A 17,147-nucleotide genomic window follows, 5' to 3' on the forward strand; every position below is an offset into this window, starting at 1 on the left:
AGCCCCAGTCTTCACAGCCTAGTCCAAAGACTCCCTTGCCAATATTACACCTGCATGACCGATGTTGAGCACGCCACGCCACTGACCCGACTTGAACTCACCCTGCACGGTGAAGCAGCAGCCACCGCCCCTGCATAGCCACACGCCACTTGTGTTTACATCTGCATTCCATCCCCCCCCCTAGAGTCGCTGCTTTCTGTTGAAGGAGGATCCTTTATCTAGCAAGAGGCTCTTTGTCCAACCTCTCCAGTGTAATTCTCTTTTGCTGTCCTCATCTGTCTGCCACTGAGCTCAGCACTCTCTTTCTCTCTCTCCCGCCCCCTTTTGCTTGCAGCTGGTCTTGGAGACCTACAACGTCCCTGAGTTGTCAGCAGGGGTCAACTGCACCTTCGAGGACCTTTCCGAGATGGACGGCTTGGTGGTGGGGAACCAGATCCAGTGCATCTCCCCGGCTGCCAAGGAGGTGCCCCAGATCATCATGGAGAATGGTGAGTGTCTCAGGCCTTCCCTACGTGAACACTGGGGTGGGTGCGCTGCTTCCCTCGACCTGTTGGTGAGAGCACAGCAGCTGAGAGAACAGCACATTATTGGCTGGGCATGTGTCTGTACGGGCCCTAACGCTGCCGGTGTAGCAACAGCACATTTACGAGCATTTTGGCAGTCCAGTCTTATGCATCTCAAATGATGGGGCTCGCATCCCAGTCCAGTACATCTCCGTGTCAGGTACGTTATCCAGCTATTCTGCCTGAACGATTCCCTCCTTAATTTCATCACACTCCTCCTCGTTACATCTCTGCGTGCAGCTCCCTAAATCAGTCTCTTCCTCTCTGGCTTTTATACCCTTCAGGTATTTGCAATCTGTTACCCTGTCCCTTTCCCATAATAGCCCCTTGCCCAAGCCAGATGTGCTTATCCTTCCATGCCAGCCCCCAATCCATTTGGTTTCTCTTCCCACAGTTGTCTCCAGTTTGTCCGCAGCCCTCTGCAATGGGGCACTCAGAACTGAACGCAATATTTCAGGTGCAGGTAGGGCTCTAGCTCCCCCTAGTTGCCCAGCAAGACACTGTAAGATGTGCCTATCCCTCTAGGCTCCCCCCAAGGCCTTAAATTGGTTCACAGGCAGGTGGGCAGGTGCAGGGAGAAGCTGCCATTCTTGTTCTCTGTGTTATTTGTGAACTCTAGTGGTGAATTTAGTCCCAGTGAAAGATCCCTGGAGGCCCACAAGCTCTCCCCGCGTGCACTTCAATTCTGGAGTAAGCCTAGGGCAACCAGACAGCAAGTGTGAAAAATCGGGATAAAGGGTGGGGAGTAATAGGAGCCTATATAAGAAAAAGACCCCAAAATTGGGACTGTCCCTATAAAATTGGGACAACTGGTCACCCTAAGTAAGTCAGTCGCCCCTAAGGAGTCAGAAGACAGTTCCTGTCTCCACTGCCCACTCAATCCTTGCCTGCTGTTGACTAGCGTACCAAGAAGGATGCTAGTCAGTGGAGATTGCAATGGTATAGGCCGTTGTCCATTAGGGACCTGGCTCAGAGACACGTGCAAATGAAAGGAGTGACACTAGAGTGATGGAGAAAAAGGAGCACTTCTAGAGTCTGATTTTCAGAGAAGTTGAGTTCCCACGGCTCCCATCACCGTCAACGGCTGGCGTTCTGCACCTCTGAAAATACAGCCCTTGGTGCAGACTGCCAGAAGGTGGATTGAAGAGAGGGGTGGGAGGTTCCATAGCTTGTTCCCAACCCCCGGAGCCAGCCAGTCCCCAGAGCACTGGCAAAGTTGTTAAATATGAAGCAGTTAACAGAGCTGTCAAAGCCATCGGCAGCAGATGGGCAGCAGAGTCGAGTGCTGGTGGCACAATGTATTCAGGAGTGTGTGTGCGTGTGTGTGTACATGTGCGTGTGGAGATGAATTGTCAAACTTGCTTTGGCCTGATTGATTAATGAATCTTTCCGGTGAGGAGGAAAATAATAGAGGTGGAAGAGCCAGCCAGGTCAAAGCCTTGAATTAAACATGGGCTCCTTCATCATCAAATTATTGCAGTTACTTCACCCACATAACTTCCGCTGCTGACGGGCCCAAGGGAGCCGACTGGGAGGTATGCGGGGTTTGGAGTTGGTGGAGAGGCAGAAAGGGTTAATGATAGTGGAGTGGACGGAGGACGGGGGTAGATGAGGAGTGAGAAAAGGAGTGGGTGGATTTGGGAGCTGGATAATGGGGGGAGGGGTCAGCTCCAGGGGAGACTCAGTGTCTGCTGTGGATGGGGGGGTGGCAGCCTGTGAGCAGTGGATGTTCCCTGTGGGATGAGAGTGGTGCACGGAGGTTGCTCTGGGAGAGCATGCTCAGAGGGGAGCAGCATGGAAGGAAGCGAAGAGATGGGATTAGGTGGGAGAAAGAGGAAAGAGACCTCAGCATAGTATCGAGCTGCCAATGTGGTATTCCCAGGGGAACCCCCTAAAGACTCAACGTACACCTGAGCATGGCAATCCCCTGGGGAACTCAGCAGCTCCTCCCAGTCCCCGGGGATGCTATTCACACGGGGATCGGCCTTGGTGCCCCCATTCCCCTCAGCGTGGGATTCACAGAGGGCACCCCCTTCGGGACTTAGCACAGTGTGATGTTCACAGGAGAACCCCCACCCTAGGTGCTGCACGTCCCCCCAGCAGGCTGGTCCCTGGGTTCACCCCACCTCAGCAGAGAAGGTGTAAGGAGGGCCTGTCTGTAAGGGAGTGTAACTTACACCACTCACTTGTCGCCTGTGAATGTAGCCCCGCCTCCCCGTTGGGTCACACATGCCCCCTGCACACTCATCCCGCCCAGGCTCACAGCCTTTAGCAGCAAGCAGCGGAAATAAATGGGGGCAGAACGTTCACCCGGAAAATGACTCCCCAGCAATGGAGAGCAGGTGTGCCCTTCCATTCCTGTGACACCACAACGCTCAGCAGGCCAGCCAGTCATCCTGCAATCCACCCGGTCTCCCCTCCTGGGGGCATGTTGTGACCCCTCAGCCTGCAGAATGAAGCATCGTTGCTGTAGCATTCAATGTTCATGTCCTCCTTATTCCGATTAGCTCCACACTAACATGGCTCCCTCCTCCTCTCTGCTCCCAGCCTCTCACTTGTTGGCCTGAATTATCATAGACTCTGATTAGGAAGAGATGGAAAAGACCTGGCCAGCCCCCGCCAGTCCAGCTCCCCCATTGGCATATGAAGGAGTATTCCCAATGGTAAACTTTCCCCAGGCTGATTTTAAATGACCCAAGATATGGGACTCCCATCACTGAGAAGGGTCCACCATCTAAAAGAGACCTGGAAATCTTTCCTCGTATTGGTGCTCTTATCTTAGATTTTACTCCCACTGACTGAGCTTCTTGAAGTAAGGACTTCAGGGGTCAGGCCCAATCTACCTAAATTTTCCTCTGCGCAATTCCTACTTATCAGGCCTAGTCCTGGGGTCTGTACTCAGGCATAGCTCCTGCTGACATCATTGGGAGGTTTGCCTGTGTGAGGACCTCCATATCTGGCCCATTATTCCTAGCTGTCTCCTTGGAGTACCATAACCAGTTCAACCACAGCATGTCTAAATTTCAAAAATGTACAGGGGTTAGGAAATGCCATGCTCTGATACCACAGTGATGCCTATAGTTTAAAAATCTAGAGGGACAGTCCTTAGTCATTGCTTGGCCAAGCCATATATATTTAATCCTCTCAAATCTTTCCTTGTGAGTTTTCATTGTTCTTTCATTGCTCTTCAGTGGTTGGGGTTGGTCCTGCTTTGAGCAGGGGGTTGGACTAGATGACCTCCTGAGGTCTCTTCCAACCCTAATATTCTCTGATTCTCTGATTCTTTCAATTTGAGGGATCCGTTCTGGGGCTGAGGTGCCCAGAATTGGATGCACTATTCCAAATGTGATCTCTCTCTGTCTCTTCCCTGCCACCCCAACACACGCATCATTGTGGAAGCTGACAGCCTGACGATGTGATAACACATACAGCTAAAAATTACATTGGATAACGTTTTCCAAAACACTGAAATGACTAAAGCCCCGCGCGGATACAGAAATGTGGATCTGCATCCAATCCACGTCCGCAGGAATCAACTTGTATCCACCCCGCGATTCACACTTCATCTTTTATCTGTATCCACATACGCACCACACCCACAGCAGCACGCTACCTGGAGTGTCTGTGTGCATGTGTTGTGTACTGTATAAGCGAGCTATATAGCTTAATAAACGTGCACATTATTATTATTGTTGTTGTTGTTATTGTTATTTTAAACATCAATCTGATTATACAACCGGCATCAGAACAAATAGCTTTTTACATTAAAAATAATGAAACAAATATCTCACCTCAGTAATGCTTCAAAATCACAAACGGAGCTATGAAATTAAAAAGTCTGCGGCCTATTTAGCTTGTGATTTATTAAGTCTCATAGACTCATAGATTTTAAGGTCAGAAGGGACCATTATGATCTTCTAGTCTAACCTACACAGTGTGAGTAATGCTGTACAAAACACAAAGGCAGACCCTGTTTCCAGGACCTTACTATCTGAACTAGGCAAACAGCTCAATTCAGACACACACAGCACTGGACTGGGTGCCAGGAGGCCTGGGCTCTATTTTCAGCTCTGCCACTGACAGGCTGTGTGACCTTGGACAAGTCACTTCCTCTCTTTGTGCCTGTGTCTCTTCCCAATCCCACCTCTGTCTTCCGTGTTTAGATGGTAGGTTCTTTGGGGGTAGGGACTGTCTCTACCTCTGTGCAGGCCTCTGATCTGAATTAGGGCCCCTAGGCGCTACTGGGATACACATTCAAAATAATAAGAGCGTTTTCTTAAGTGGCCACTGATTCTTGGTGCCTCAATCTTTGGGCGTCTGGCTTGAGACACTTTTGGCCTGACAGTGGAATACCCAGCCCTCCATTCAAACCCAAGGAAGCTGGAGGTGCTCCGTGCTTCTGAAAATCAAGCCCTAGACATCCCAAGCTGGGGGCCTAAAAATGGTGCCATAAAACTGTTGCTCCCATTTGGTCATATTGCTGTGGGCTATGCGATGATGCAGATTTTTGACCTGGCCATTAATGATTCATTTGGTTATTAATACAATCGTGCAGTGACCTCTCATGATCCTTATGCTTTTTCCCCAGGAGACCATCACATTGTCCAGCTCCAGCTGAAGTCCAAGGAGACAGGCATGACCTTCGCCAGCACCAGCTTTGTCTTCTACAACTGCAGCGTCCACAACTCGTAAGTTTGTATTCCCCTGACGTGCATCTTCCCCCCCCACAACCTTATCATGCTGCTTTGAATCCATCCCAGCTGCCCACGCTGGCTGGTCCAGGTAGCACAGAGACGGCCACTTAGGTGTCGAGGAGACCTGCAGTCGTGTCTCTCGGGGCTTGGTAGAACATCTGTCCCACAGATTAGCCGATGCTGGGTGAAGCTCCCGCTACTGGAAACGTGCAGGACAACATGGAAACAACTTATTAAACTTCCTAGTAATGGGGTTTGAGCTGACTTTGTTTGTACTCAGGCACCCCTCAGGCAAAACACCACATGAGTGGGGATTTGTCTGAGGACTGACTGAGTGGAAATGGAGTCACAACCTCGGCAAATGGCCATGTGGACTTTAGCGGCTACTCACGTGGAGCCCGATCCTGCACACCCTTGTGCTCTATCCATCCTTGCTCATGCCATCAGTCGCTGTTAGTTAGCACCAGGCTTGGTACTAAGTGTTGGCAGGATTGGGCCCTGAATGGACAGAGGGCCAATTAATGGTAGAGTTGTTTTTGTGTGTGACGTGGACACTGTTCTCTAGGAACTGGATTGATACCACAGGCTGATTTGCCATAGAATAACCTTTTCCTACCAGGAACCCCTTTTCCATCCTGGATCCTCCTGCTGTGTATCTGGGACCTGGCTGGAACTCCCATCCTGTTAAGCAATATGGGAAGGGCAGGGTGGTCTGGACCGATCCACCGAGAACTCCTCCTTTAGAACATCTGATGTGGGACTAGAGTCATCACTGCACAGGAGATGAGTGTGTAGGATTCATATGCCAAGGCAGAGGGGGGACCCCTCTTCAGTGGATTGCTCTGTTCCCAAGCAAGGCAGATGGGCTGTGCCCCCATGCCCAGGCCATCATCTGTCCCAGACAGGGCTCCGGAAGTGCCAAGAGGCGATAATTACTGCAGCATAGTGATTCACAAGCAAAGGCAAATCCTATTTCCGTGTCCCCGCTGCTTTGACAAACAGCAGCTGGGGGAAAAAAAAAAAAAGAAAGTGATGGGGTGTTAAATATTTATGGCATATTTTGGTTTCTGACTTGACAAACTATAATACGCTATCCATTTTTAATTTGATTTATCAGAGTAAGCACTTGTTACCAATTTAAAGAACAGCTCTTTGCATCAGAGCTTAGGGTGGATTGACATAGAGCAAGATTTCAGAGAGGACGGAGAAATGATGTCTGCCTGATGCAGCTGGGTGGTATTTTTCACACATGCACGTTTAAAGGATCCAATGGCACATCAGTGCTAGTGAAATTCCCCCTATAGCACTATTTAAACCCTCCCTTACACAGGGGTGGGACCTGCATTGGCCATCCTGGCCAGATGAACATGTGAGGAGGGAGCAACTGAGAGTCCTACCATCTGACGGCAGTGATCTCAGTTCAGTTCCTAGTGAGTCCACACAAGACACAAAGAAGTGGTGTAGAGGTAACTGAGCAAGGACGTGCAGTTGCAGTCAGCCTGGCTTTCCCCCAAGAGAGCAAGAGATGGTAACATAAGGGGAAAGTAAACAAAAAAGCCGACCTGTCCTTTGACCCTGGGTGATGAGCTTGCCTAGCCCTCCCCCTGCCCACCCTGTGCCAGGGCAGAGGGGAGTGGAGCAAAATTAACCCTGTGCTCACCAGAGAGTTGTACCCTGTTCTGCTTGGAAAGTGGGTCAGTAAAGCCGACATGGAAAGGTGCATTCAGAGCCATTTTATACAGGCAGATAAGGGTCATAACGGGCCTAATTCTATTCTCTGACACTGGGTGTAATACCCGGGTACCTCTGTTGACCTCTCTGGAGTTACTCTGGGTTTACCGAGGTGTTTTTGGAATCAGGCCCAACGTCTCTGATTCACAACAGCGTTGGCAGTGCCCATACGGCTCACTGCCGCTGACCAAAAACACCATCATAACTGGCATGTGTATGAACCAGTTTCCTTATTGGCAGCCTCAACAGATAGACCAAGGACTGAGCGGGCCATGAAGACTGTGCTCACCTCTGAGTCGTAGGGTGGGGTGGGGGGCCTTGACAGGGGAGTGTGCGCACTCCCTGGGTCCTTGAGGGTTGGCTGGGTTTAGTGAGTTCTTCTCTCTCTGTCCCCAGGTGTCTGTCCTGTGTGGAGAGCCCCTATCGGTGTCACTGGTGCAAATATCGCCACGTCTGCACCCACGACCCCCGTTCCTGCTCTTTCCAGGAAGGGCGAGTCAAGCTGCCAGAGGTAGGAAGGGACACTGGGGGGACACAGAGGGTTCGTGGGCAGGGCAATGCTTATGTCTGACTGAAACCAACAAACTGCCTCCATTCCCAATCACCCATTCCTGCCCCTTCTACCCTGTCACTGCAACACCCCTCCCCCTCCCCCATTCCTGCCCTTTCCACCCCCTCACTGCAACATCCTCCCTGCCCCTTCCCCTCCCGATTCCTGCCCCTTCTACCCTGTCACTGCAACACCCCTTCCCCTCCCCCATTCCTGCCCTTCCACCCCCTCACTGCAACACCCTCCTTGCCCCTCCCCCTCCCCATTCCTGTCCCTTCTACCCTATCACTGAAACACCTCTCGCCCTCCCCCATTCCTGCCTTTTCCACCCCCTCACTGCAACACCCTCCCTGCCCCTCCCACATTCCTGTCCCTTCTACCCTGTCACTGCAACACCTGCCCTGCCCCTCCGCCTCCCCCATTCCTGCCCCTTACTCCCCATCACTGCAACAACGTCCCTTCCCCTTCCCCTCCCCCATTCCTGTCCCTTCCACCCCCTCACTGCAACACCCTCTCTATCCCTCCCCCTCCCCCATTCCTGTCCCTTACTCCCTGTCACTGCAACATCCTCCCTGCCCCTCCCCCATTCCTGTCCCTTCCACTCCCTCACTGCAACATCTTCCCTCCCCCTCCCCGGCCCCCATTCCTGTCCCTTTCACCCCGTCACTTCAACACCCTCCTTGCTCCTCCCCATCCCCCATTCCTGCCCCTTCTACCCCCTCACTGGAACATCCTGCTTGCCCCTTCCCCTCTCCCATTCCCGCCCCTTCTACCCTGTCACTGCAACATCCTCCCTGCTCCTCCCCATCCCCTATTCCTGTCCCTTCCACTCCCTCACTGGAACTCCCTCCTCTTCCCTCCCCCATTCCTGCCCCTTCTTCCCTGTCACTGCAACAACCTCCCTGCCCCTCACTGCAACATCCTTCCTGCTCCTCCCCATCCCCCATTCCTGTCCCTTCCACCCCCTCACTGCAACACCCTCCCTGCCGCTCCCCCTCCCCATTCCTGCCCCTTCTTCCCTGTCACTGCAACACCCTCCCTGCCACTCCCCCTCCCCCATTCCCACCCCTCCCACCCGCTCACTCCCATGCTCCCCTCAACTCACCTTCCCCTTCCCGTCCTCACTTTGCTGCCTCTTCCTACTCTCCCCTCACTCTCTTGAGCCCGGCCCTTGCTGCTCTGTGCGCTGGACACCTGCTGATGTGGGCCAGCATCTCTGAGATCAGGCTGAAAGCCAAATAACTTAACCCCAGCCGGCTGGCTGGCTACCCCAATCCCTCAGCACGGTGACAGGTCGCACGCGGGCATTGTCTGCAATGTCTGACGGCCGAAGCCAGCTGCCAGGAATAGAGGCGCGGTGATCAAAGTGCTACCACTGGAGAGAGAGCTGGCGGGACAAAAGAACAGCCTGTTCGATCGGGGGAGCGTTCTGGTTCTGTTTTCAAGCGCTGTCATCGCCGGGGTTTGCTCTGCGTTGGGGTCCGTTCTCAAACTGTCAGGGCGTCAAGCACAGAGGTGCTTGCCGCCAGCCGGTGCGTTACGGCTCGCTGTCAGCGTCTGAGTGCCCGCATTTCTGAGCTGAGCTAAGCGCTCTCCCCGGCTGGGTTGTTGTCCCTGCCACGCATGGCGGAGCAGGCACCGCAGATACATAATGTGTTGTCAGCCTTTCCCAGGCTTGACTTGGAGGCCTGCATCCGAATGTAAGACAGGAACGTAGGGAGCGTTAGTGATGGAAGCCATTACACCTGCCACTGCTCACTGACAAGCAGGCTTCCAGGCTCCCGAAGCCAAGGGGGCTGCAAAGAGAGGACGCACTTGTACGGGCAAGGGGGGCTGCTGGGGGAAGGAAGCGGCTTTTAGGCTTGTGCTCCTGGTTACTGGGAGACTTGATTTCCCACACTGAGGGCCCAGTCCATCAACGCGGTAAGCAGCCGCCCCGGAAGGCGAGGTTGGGCCTCAGTGCCACTTGCCTAAGACAGGGCTGTAGTGGGCCCTACGGCTTAGCACAGAACAAGCTGCTGTACTTAAAGCGCCCGGCCTGGCTGGAACCCAGTGAGCAGTCACAGGAGCTCAGGAGAATACACATGGAAAGCCACTTCATTACTTCGTGGTGAGGAGAAGCCTGAAAGCGTTCTGGCCTGGCGGCTAAATGACCCGAGCTGACCTGTTTTTCGCCTGTCCGGAGGGACCAATATCCATTACAAGGTCTGATATCTCATGACTCACCGGGCACAGAGACTGTTGCCGAACTCCAGCAGAAAGCTGGGAATCCCTGTTCTCCGCTGACGGGTGACATTTTTTTTCCTAGCCATGAAGGTTCGTAAGGTATAAAACCTTCAATTGACAATGTTGAGATGACACCCTTGCATCTCCGGGGGCTATAGGATAGCACCCTGGTCTGTGACCCAGCCAGTCTGTCCCCAGTCCTTTTGCTGGGCCTCCACGCGTTTACTCCATCCTCCTCCCTCTCACTTCTGAAGCCACCCTTCTTCTTTAGCATGCCTGTGAGTTGACAGTTCAATCCTGGAGGCAGCAATCTTGAACTACAGTGACAACTGTGCAGGACATAAATATTCATGGGCGGGAGATTGCCGGTACTTGGCCTCTTGGGACTCAGCCTTCGCTGTTAGTCTGCTTTGAAACTTGCTGGGGACTTGGCAGGAAGACAAGCTGTTCCGGCCGTCAGTCCAGTGTTTGGTGTTTCTGGTAGGTCTTTCCCAACCAGATGGCTATTATTCCCCAGGATCAAGCATCATCAGGAATTGGCGACTGTCAAACACCCCTGCCTGTCACAGGTTCTTTCCACCTTTCACCTCTGGATCAGGTGGGGCCTCAACTTGTCTCATAGGTAATATTTTCTGTTGCACATGTTTCTGCTTTCTGATGGTGCTGCAGTGCGATGCCACCGTGGTTTGGATCCTTGGCCATCCCTTTGTTCAAGCTGCAACCCACATGCAGATTCCTAGTTACCCAGTCAAGAAAACTGGTAGGTAGCAGTGCTGTTTGATCAAAAATGGCCCTTTCCTCTGCACCTGGTTCCATTTACATGGAGTCCCACCCTCCTGCTTTTGAGAACTGGAGCAGATGCTGGGAGCCTAATTCTCCTCTCAAATCATGAACAAGTAAGCAGCAGTTTAGGTGGCTGCTTCATACTCAGCTGATTTGTTTCTGAGATATAGCATATGTTTGGCTGTGTGAATTGCACTCTCAGTCACCCTGTTTGGTAGAGGATACTCCCATAAAATTACAGTATTCTCCTAAATGGCTTGAGAAAAATCTCAGGTCTTGGTTTACGAATGAGGCACAGGCACAATCGTCTTTCACTTTGGACCCAGCATCTGGCAGAAAGCAGCTCAGATCAGGATCTGACATTCTTTGTCCTGCTGCCTCGTGTAGACGAAGCGCCGCTGTGTATTTGGAAAGATGACTCAGCATCAATAGGGACGGACAACCTCCAAAATCAAAATCAACCATGGTCGTTTGCTGCCTGGAAGCACGAGGAATGCCATGTGGCTGCAGGGCAGGTTCTGTTCGGTTGCTGGTCTGGTCTCCACATGTTTGGCATTCCTCAGTTAACTACACCATAGAATCAAAGAAACTAGAGCTGGGAAAGACCTTCTAGAGCATCTAGTCCATCCCACAAAGGCCAATGGAGGATTGCCCCTAGAGTATATTCTGAAATATTTTGTCCAGTCTCCTTTAAATTTCACAAGTGGCAGGTCTTCCACCACCTCCTGGAGATATTATTCCACGCCTGAGAGATTTCTCGGTGAGTATTTCCTATTATTCAGCCCAGTATTTTCCTCTTTTAATTCCATTCCATGTCTCCAAGTTGTGTCCTTTTTGATTCTAGTCCTTTAACCATTCCTGGCAAGCCCACTAACTGCTTGTGCTGGAGCATTGGTTCCTCAAGCCATATGGCCTTCTAGCTTCTTCAGATACAGCTATCCCTTCACCTACCACCAGGAGCCTTTCATGAATGCGGGTTAGATGTTTCACTGCCTAGTGTGGGCATCGGCTGGGACCCAGTTTCTGTCTCCTCTACAGCCTGCCTTCTTTCTGTCATCTTCCAGAGCATCCAAAACATCATGTTGTTAAGTGAACCTGTTTCTGTTGGTCTTTCCTCTCCATCCCTAATGCCCTTCTTGCTACCTTGATGTGCACTTTCCCTTCTTTAGGAAGTTCTTCCCTTCCCCAGGGAAGGGGGATGTTGCATACCACTTGGGAGGAGGATGTATCTGCAGTATCAATTGAGGAGGCATTCATACCACCTTAAAGTCCGGGTGTGGTGGATGGACCATCCCATTCACAATCTTGCAGACACACAGATAAGCCGTTTAGTGACTTCTTGCCAAGCAAACAAGCATTGATGGAACTTCATCACATGTGCAATTGCCAGCAACTCCTCCTATTTAATCAGCATTTCAGCATATCAGACTTGTTCCCTCCCCCACAATCTGGCCCATTTGCTGCCCCACTCACCTTAATTTGACTGTCTTTCCATCTCCCATTGCAGCATGTTGAAACCAAACCCCAGGCCTAGTGTGAACTCAGTCTTCCCACTCTGGTAGCACATGTTCTGGCTGTGCTTATATCCATGACCCCTCTTACGTGCTGGAGTGCTGATAGGGATCTCTCAGGGGCTTGTGTAGTCAAAGCTTGTGCCTATGTCCCACTTTCCTCAGATGCTCCTCACGTCTCCTGGTGTATATAGGTCTGACTCCCTTGCTGGTCTCTCTTGTAGTCCCGTACAGTATGTTCTGATGAGAATTGTTGTGTGTCTTATTGTTATTTACTGATTTGATGGGGTACCAGCTTGCTTTGAAGAATTATCCTACATAATGGCCATCCTGGGTCAGACCAAAGGTCCATCCAGCCCAGTATCCTGTCTACCGACAGTGGACAATGCCAGGTGCCCCAGAGGGAGTGAACCTAACAGGTAATGATCAAGTGATCTCTCTCCTGCCATCCATCTCCACCCTCTGACAAACAGAGGCTAGGGGCACCATTCCTTACCCATCCTGGCTAACAGCCATTAATGGACTTAACCTCCATGAATTTATCTAGTTCTCTTTTAAACCTTAAATCCTATGGGCTGGAGACATGGAGAAGGTCTGTGAGGTCACCTACTTCACCTCTAGCAGAGCCAAGATTTTCCTTGCAGTATAGGCTCCTCTTCACCACCTAGGACATGGCATGTGACAACCCTGGGGGTGGAACATGGCAGCCATTATAACAGCACCAGCAGCACTGAACGAGATCCACAGAAGGAGAGAAGAATACCCTAGTTGAACATGCAGCGGGAATTTTAGACAGGCAGAATATAATTACCAAGGGTCAGATCTTGAGCTCCATGCTCAGTTCTCACCCACTGAAGTCAATAAAAGTTGGAATAAAGACCTCAAGATTTGGTTCCTAATTTGGGACCAGTTTCCTGTGGCCAGGGCCGGATTAAGGTTATGAGGGGCCTAAGGCTCGTGGGACGGAAGGGCCTAAGTATGAATTACAGATTGCAAAAAAAATTATGAAGTCATCAAACATTTCTCTACACACATATATTTACATATTATTTATTCAGCGTTGGCACCCCACCATGTCCCTGAGAGTGATTTGGGCAGTAGGCATCCCTTGGGTGGTGAATCTCTAAGAATCAACCAACGACTGGTTGATGCAGAATAAAAAATGTACAATTCTTGGACAAATCAAAAAAAAAAAAAAGAAACTGCTTCAACACAACAATAATTGGCAGACTGGCCAACAAGGTTGAGTGAGTGTGCAGCACATGGTATGTAGTCAACCAAAGCATTGCGCTCTTTTATCTTGGCCTGCATCCCTGAATATTTGCCACTCATATTACTTGCATTGTCATAGCTTTGGCCACAACAAAGGCTGATGTCAAATCCCATTTTCGATGAGGAAATGGAGTAGGTACAAGGCAAGTTTCTCCCCTGTGTTGGTGATGTTTATGAAAGTCATGAAATACTCAACTGTTCTGCTGGGTAGAACATAACACAAGATGACAGTCAGCTGATCTACATATGACACATCCGGTATTGAGTCAACGGACACTGAAAAATATCCCACATCTTTGATCTCATCTACAATGGCTGATAGCGTCTTCTTTGCCAGCAGTGCAATGAATTCATCACAAATAGTCTTTGAAAGATGTGATGTATGGCCTTTTCCACGATTTGCTGTTCATTGATGTGCTGAGCTAAGAGTTGAATTTAGCAATTAGCTCTAGAACGCCAAGGTAATTGCCATTGTGTTTCGATCCAACAGTCTCATCTAAGCCACGGCAGACCATGCTCAGCAAGAAAAACTATGGTTTCAACTATGCATCTGAGAACGTTCTTCCAATAAGCACAAGCTTCCAAAAACTGGTTTTCCATTTGGGTATCAATTCTGCCATTAATTTTCTTTCGGGCCTGGTAGCTGCTAACTGACAATGTATGCTGCTCACTCATTGCATGATTGGTAATGTATGCAGTATTCTTCCAATCACCTTCGCAGAACATTCCCCACTTTTTGGTATCAGAAAACAGGCAGCAATAAAAACAGTTCACTTTCTTCTTAGAAGGTGAATAGATGGGCCATTCTCGCTTGCCAATCTGTTTGTTAGGCTTCACATATTCAAACACCGATTTGGTCAGATAACGATTCTGATTGGTGTACTCTCGCTCTGTCAATGAAAAGACAGCATCTAGATTCTGGCATTTCTGTGGGCCCTTCTCAGTCCAATATGCCACGAGATCTTGAGAAGTCATGTCCCACTCGCCTGGATTGCTGGAGAAGGATATTCTTGTATTACTATCAGTGGGAAAGTCTTCAGAGGAGTGGGGTGAGACTGCAGCTAGAGAAGTCACGGGAGGCTGGTCCTTTTCATCAGGCCCAGCAGGTTCACTTGGGCTGGTATTCGCCTGGACTTCCTCACCACCTGCCTTAGTAGGGGGAAAAAACGTTAGGAGAGAGAACCTTTCAGCACTGCATCTTATCTTTCCCATCTTTCTTTGGCCTCCTTCAATTTCTACCATCCTCCTTTCTTCGACATAGTTTCTATCATCCAGTGTAGGCCTACTGTGTACAAAGTTCAATATTGCTTGGGCCCACAAACACTTACTTAGCCCACAGAGACAAAATCACAGCCACCATCAACGGAATTCGCAATCTTGATGGATTAATTTGTACAAAGCAACATCTAGTGAGACTAAACATTTCCGATGGCCCCCGCTAGCGTCGCTCGACTGTTACTTCAATATGGAATGGAGGGCTTACAGTAGGGCCTAAAAATAGGAAGGCCTAAAAATTAGGGCCTAATGTAGGGCCTAAAAATAGGAGGGCCTAAGTCTATAGCCTTATTAGCCTATGGGTAATCTGGCCCTGCCTGTGGCCCTTTAATTAAATAGTAGTTTTGCTTGGTTTAAGAGTGCAGAATTGTCTCTTGGAATTCAGCCAGGATACTGCCCTGACCCTACTCACAGAAAGTGCCTAGATACTCTAGTGGCGTGTGCTTTGTAAATTACACAGACACACAGATGTTCACTGTCAGGACTTTGGCTCTGCATCTCATGCCTAAGCCAGGCAAGAGTTTGGTGAATCAGTGCTGGAAAGGTGGGCATGGATAAAGTTGTTTTGAAGCTGATTGGAAGAGGCGTGTTTGCTTCTGGTTAAGAACTTCAGCAGGGCCCATAAAACAAGAGTATTTATGATTATGGCGTTGAACTCAATCAAATAGAGTCGACGATGTCTCAGGGTGATTTGTGGCAGGAATACTTCACCCTGACATATAATTTCCTTTTACAGCAGGTTTTTGAAGGCTAAGTCTGCCGGCTTGAAATATACCAAGCGAGATCTGGCTTTATAAAAGGAGTTGATGTTATTCTATTGAGTGGGGAGGAGACGGAAGATGAGGAAGCAGATCAGAGATTTCAATACTAAACTGTTTTGTCCAAGGAGTCATTTACAAAAGCCAAAGAGGTTTAAGAATCCCTTAGGAAGAAGGAGAGAGGTAGTTTATTCCACAGCTAGGTGTCCTGCATCTTCCTCTAAAGCATCTGGTACCGGCCAGTGTTGGAGACAGCATATGAGACTATCATTTGCATTACAGATGCCACAACTGTGATCGTGGCCCCTGTGCTAGACACAGTATAGGCGTAAAGATCTTACAATCTAAATGGACAAGACAGTCAAGGAGTAGGAAGGGAAACTGAGGCAAAGTGATTTGTCCTTGGGCACACAGCTGGTTAGTAGCAGAGCCCCTACCCACTAAAGTAATGCTGCCTCCTATAGGTGAAAATCTGCTCTGATCCAGAATGGCAGTTCTCACGTTGAGTCTTAAGGCTTGATGGTAAGCCAGGAGTAACCGACGTGAGTTGATGGGATAAAGAACTAAGGTTCCTTTTGTGCTGTATTGCTCTGTAAGATGAACACTATCTTGTTCTGGTCCTTGCAAGGATTTTAGCTTTGTATGGAAAAAAGAAAAGCAAAAAGCTAACCCAGATAACAAATCTTTATCTGCTGGGTTTAAAAGATACATAATCATTTAATTACCTTGAAGGAGGTTTTCATCTTTCCATGCTCATCCGGCTTGTGAGTGTATATGTGTTTTTCTTCCTCCCCCAAACAAGCTTTTCATTAAAAGGATTTTCATCTGTCATCTAAAAGGGAAAAGAAGAAAAAACCCGCGCACCGAAGTGTTTTATGTCGAGTTGTACATGCTAATGGCAGTAAAGCCCACATAAAAGCGCAGCTACTTCAAATATTAATTTGTCAAAAGCAAGAGAAAGCCCTGGAAGCCGCACGCTGGGGAACAGCTGCCGAGGAGCCGTGCACCCAGTCTCCAAGTGCTTGTGCCTGCCTCGCGCTCAATGAGGAGCTGCGCCGGAGGCCTTTGCAGTGAAATGCGCTGATTTCTCTTTGTTCCCCTGCTTGTTCTGACTGAGTAAACATGGGGGTGGGGGGTGGGGGACTGTGCTTGTGAAAAACGGGGGCCGAGAGTGACCCTGGGAACCAGGTGCTGGTCAAAGATGTGCAGGCAGGTGCTGGTGCTCTCCTCCTCCTCCCAGCTCTGCTGATGCACCTCTGTCCTGTCCTGAATATCCCCAATGCTGAGGTGGCACGAGGTGAACTTCCTGTAACCTCTTGGGCACGTTATTTTGTAGTGAGTCGGGACTTCCTACCCAGGCCCGTGCAACTCAATTGCACCGGTCCTCCTCCTTCCCATAGTGCATTGCCCTATGCCTCACTGGTTTGTGTGAATGCCCTCTGGGCTCTCTATCCCCTCCTAAGGCACTACTACCGCAAAGGAACCCGGATTTTCCCAGAATGCATTGCTACAAACACAGATAGCCTGTCATGGTTGTGTTCTGGAAAAAGACTCCTGTGCAGAGACATCCGTGGTTGTCTGTTTTCTGATTAGTGTCAGGAACTGGTTGCACTCGTATTGTGGACAAGGCCTTGAAGTGATACATGACCAGTCGTTACTGTGACAACAACTCAACTTCCAACCCGTGCCTGGTTTACCAGCTACTGTCCCTGTCCCGAGACGCAGCTGCTTCAGGTGTCACTGCCGAAAAATTCCATTTCTGCTCATTAATGGGGCCGTCATTC

General features: G+C 50.0%; 1 protein-coding gene across 8 annotated transcripts in view; it reads left to right on the top strand.

The window, feature by feature from the left end:
* The window catches only part of PLXNA4 (plexin A4), a 658,514-nt gene that overhangs the window by 477,043 nt on the left and 164,324 nt on the right, over positions 1–17,147 (top strand). For 7 of the 8 annotated variants that reach the window (XM_065552899.1, XM_065552917.1, XM_042843227.2 and 4 more), the window contains 3 exons: positions 335–488; positions 5,152–5,251; positions 7,385–7,499. In XM_065552899.1, coding sequence (XP_065408971.1) covers positions 335–488; positions 5,152–5,251; positions 7,385–7,499 — 369 coding nt within the window. Of the gene's footprint in view, positions 1–334; positions 489–5,151; positions 5,252–7,384; positions 7,500–17,147 lie in introns of those variants that run through there. The other variant, XR_006172811.2, reaches the window with a different exon arrangement.

This window comes from Chrysemys picta, chromosome 1, assembly GCF_011386835.1.
Source record: "Chrysemys picta bellii isolate R12L10 chromosome 1, ASM1138683v2, whole genome shotgun sequence".
NCBI lineage: Eukaryota > Metazoa > Chordata > Testudines > Emydidae > Chrysemys > Chrysemys picta.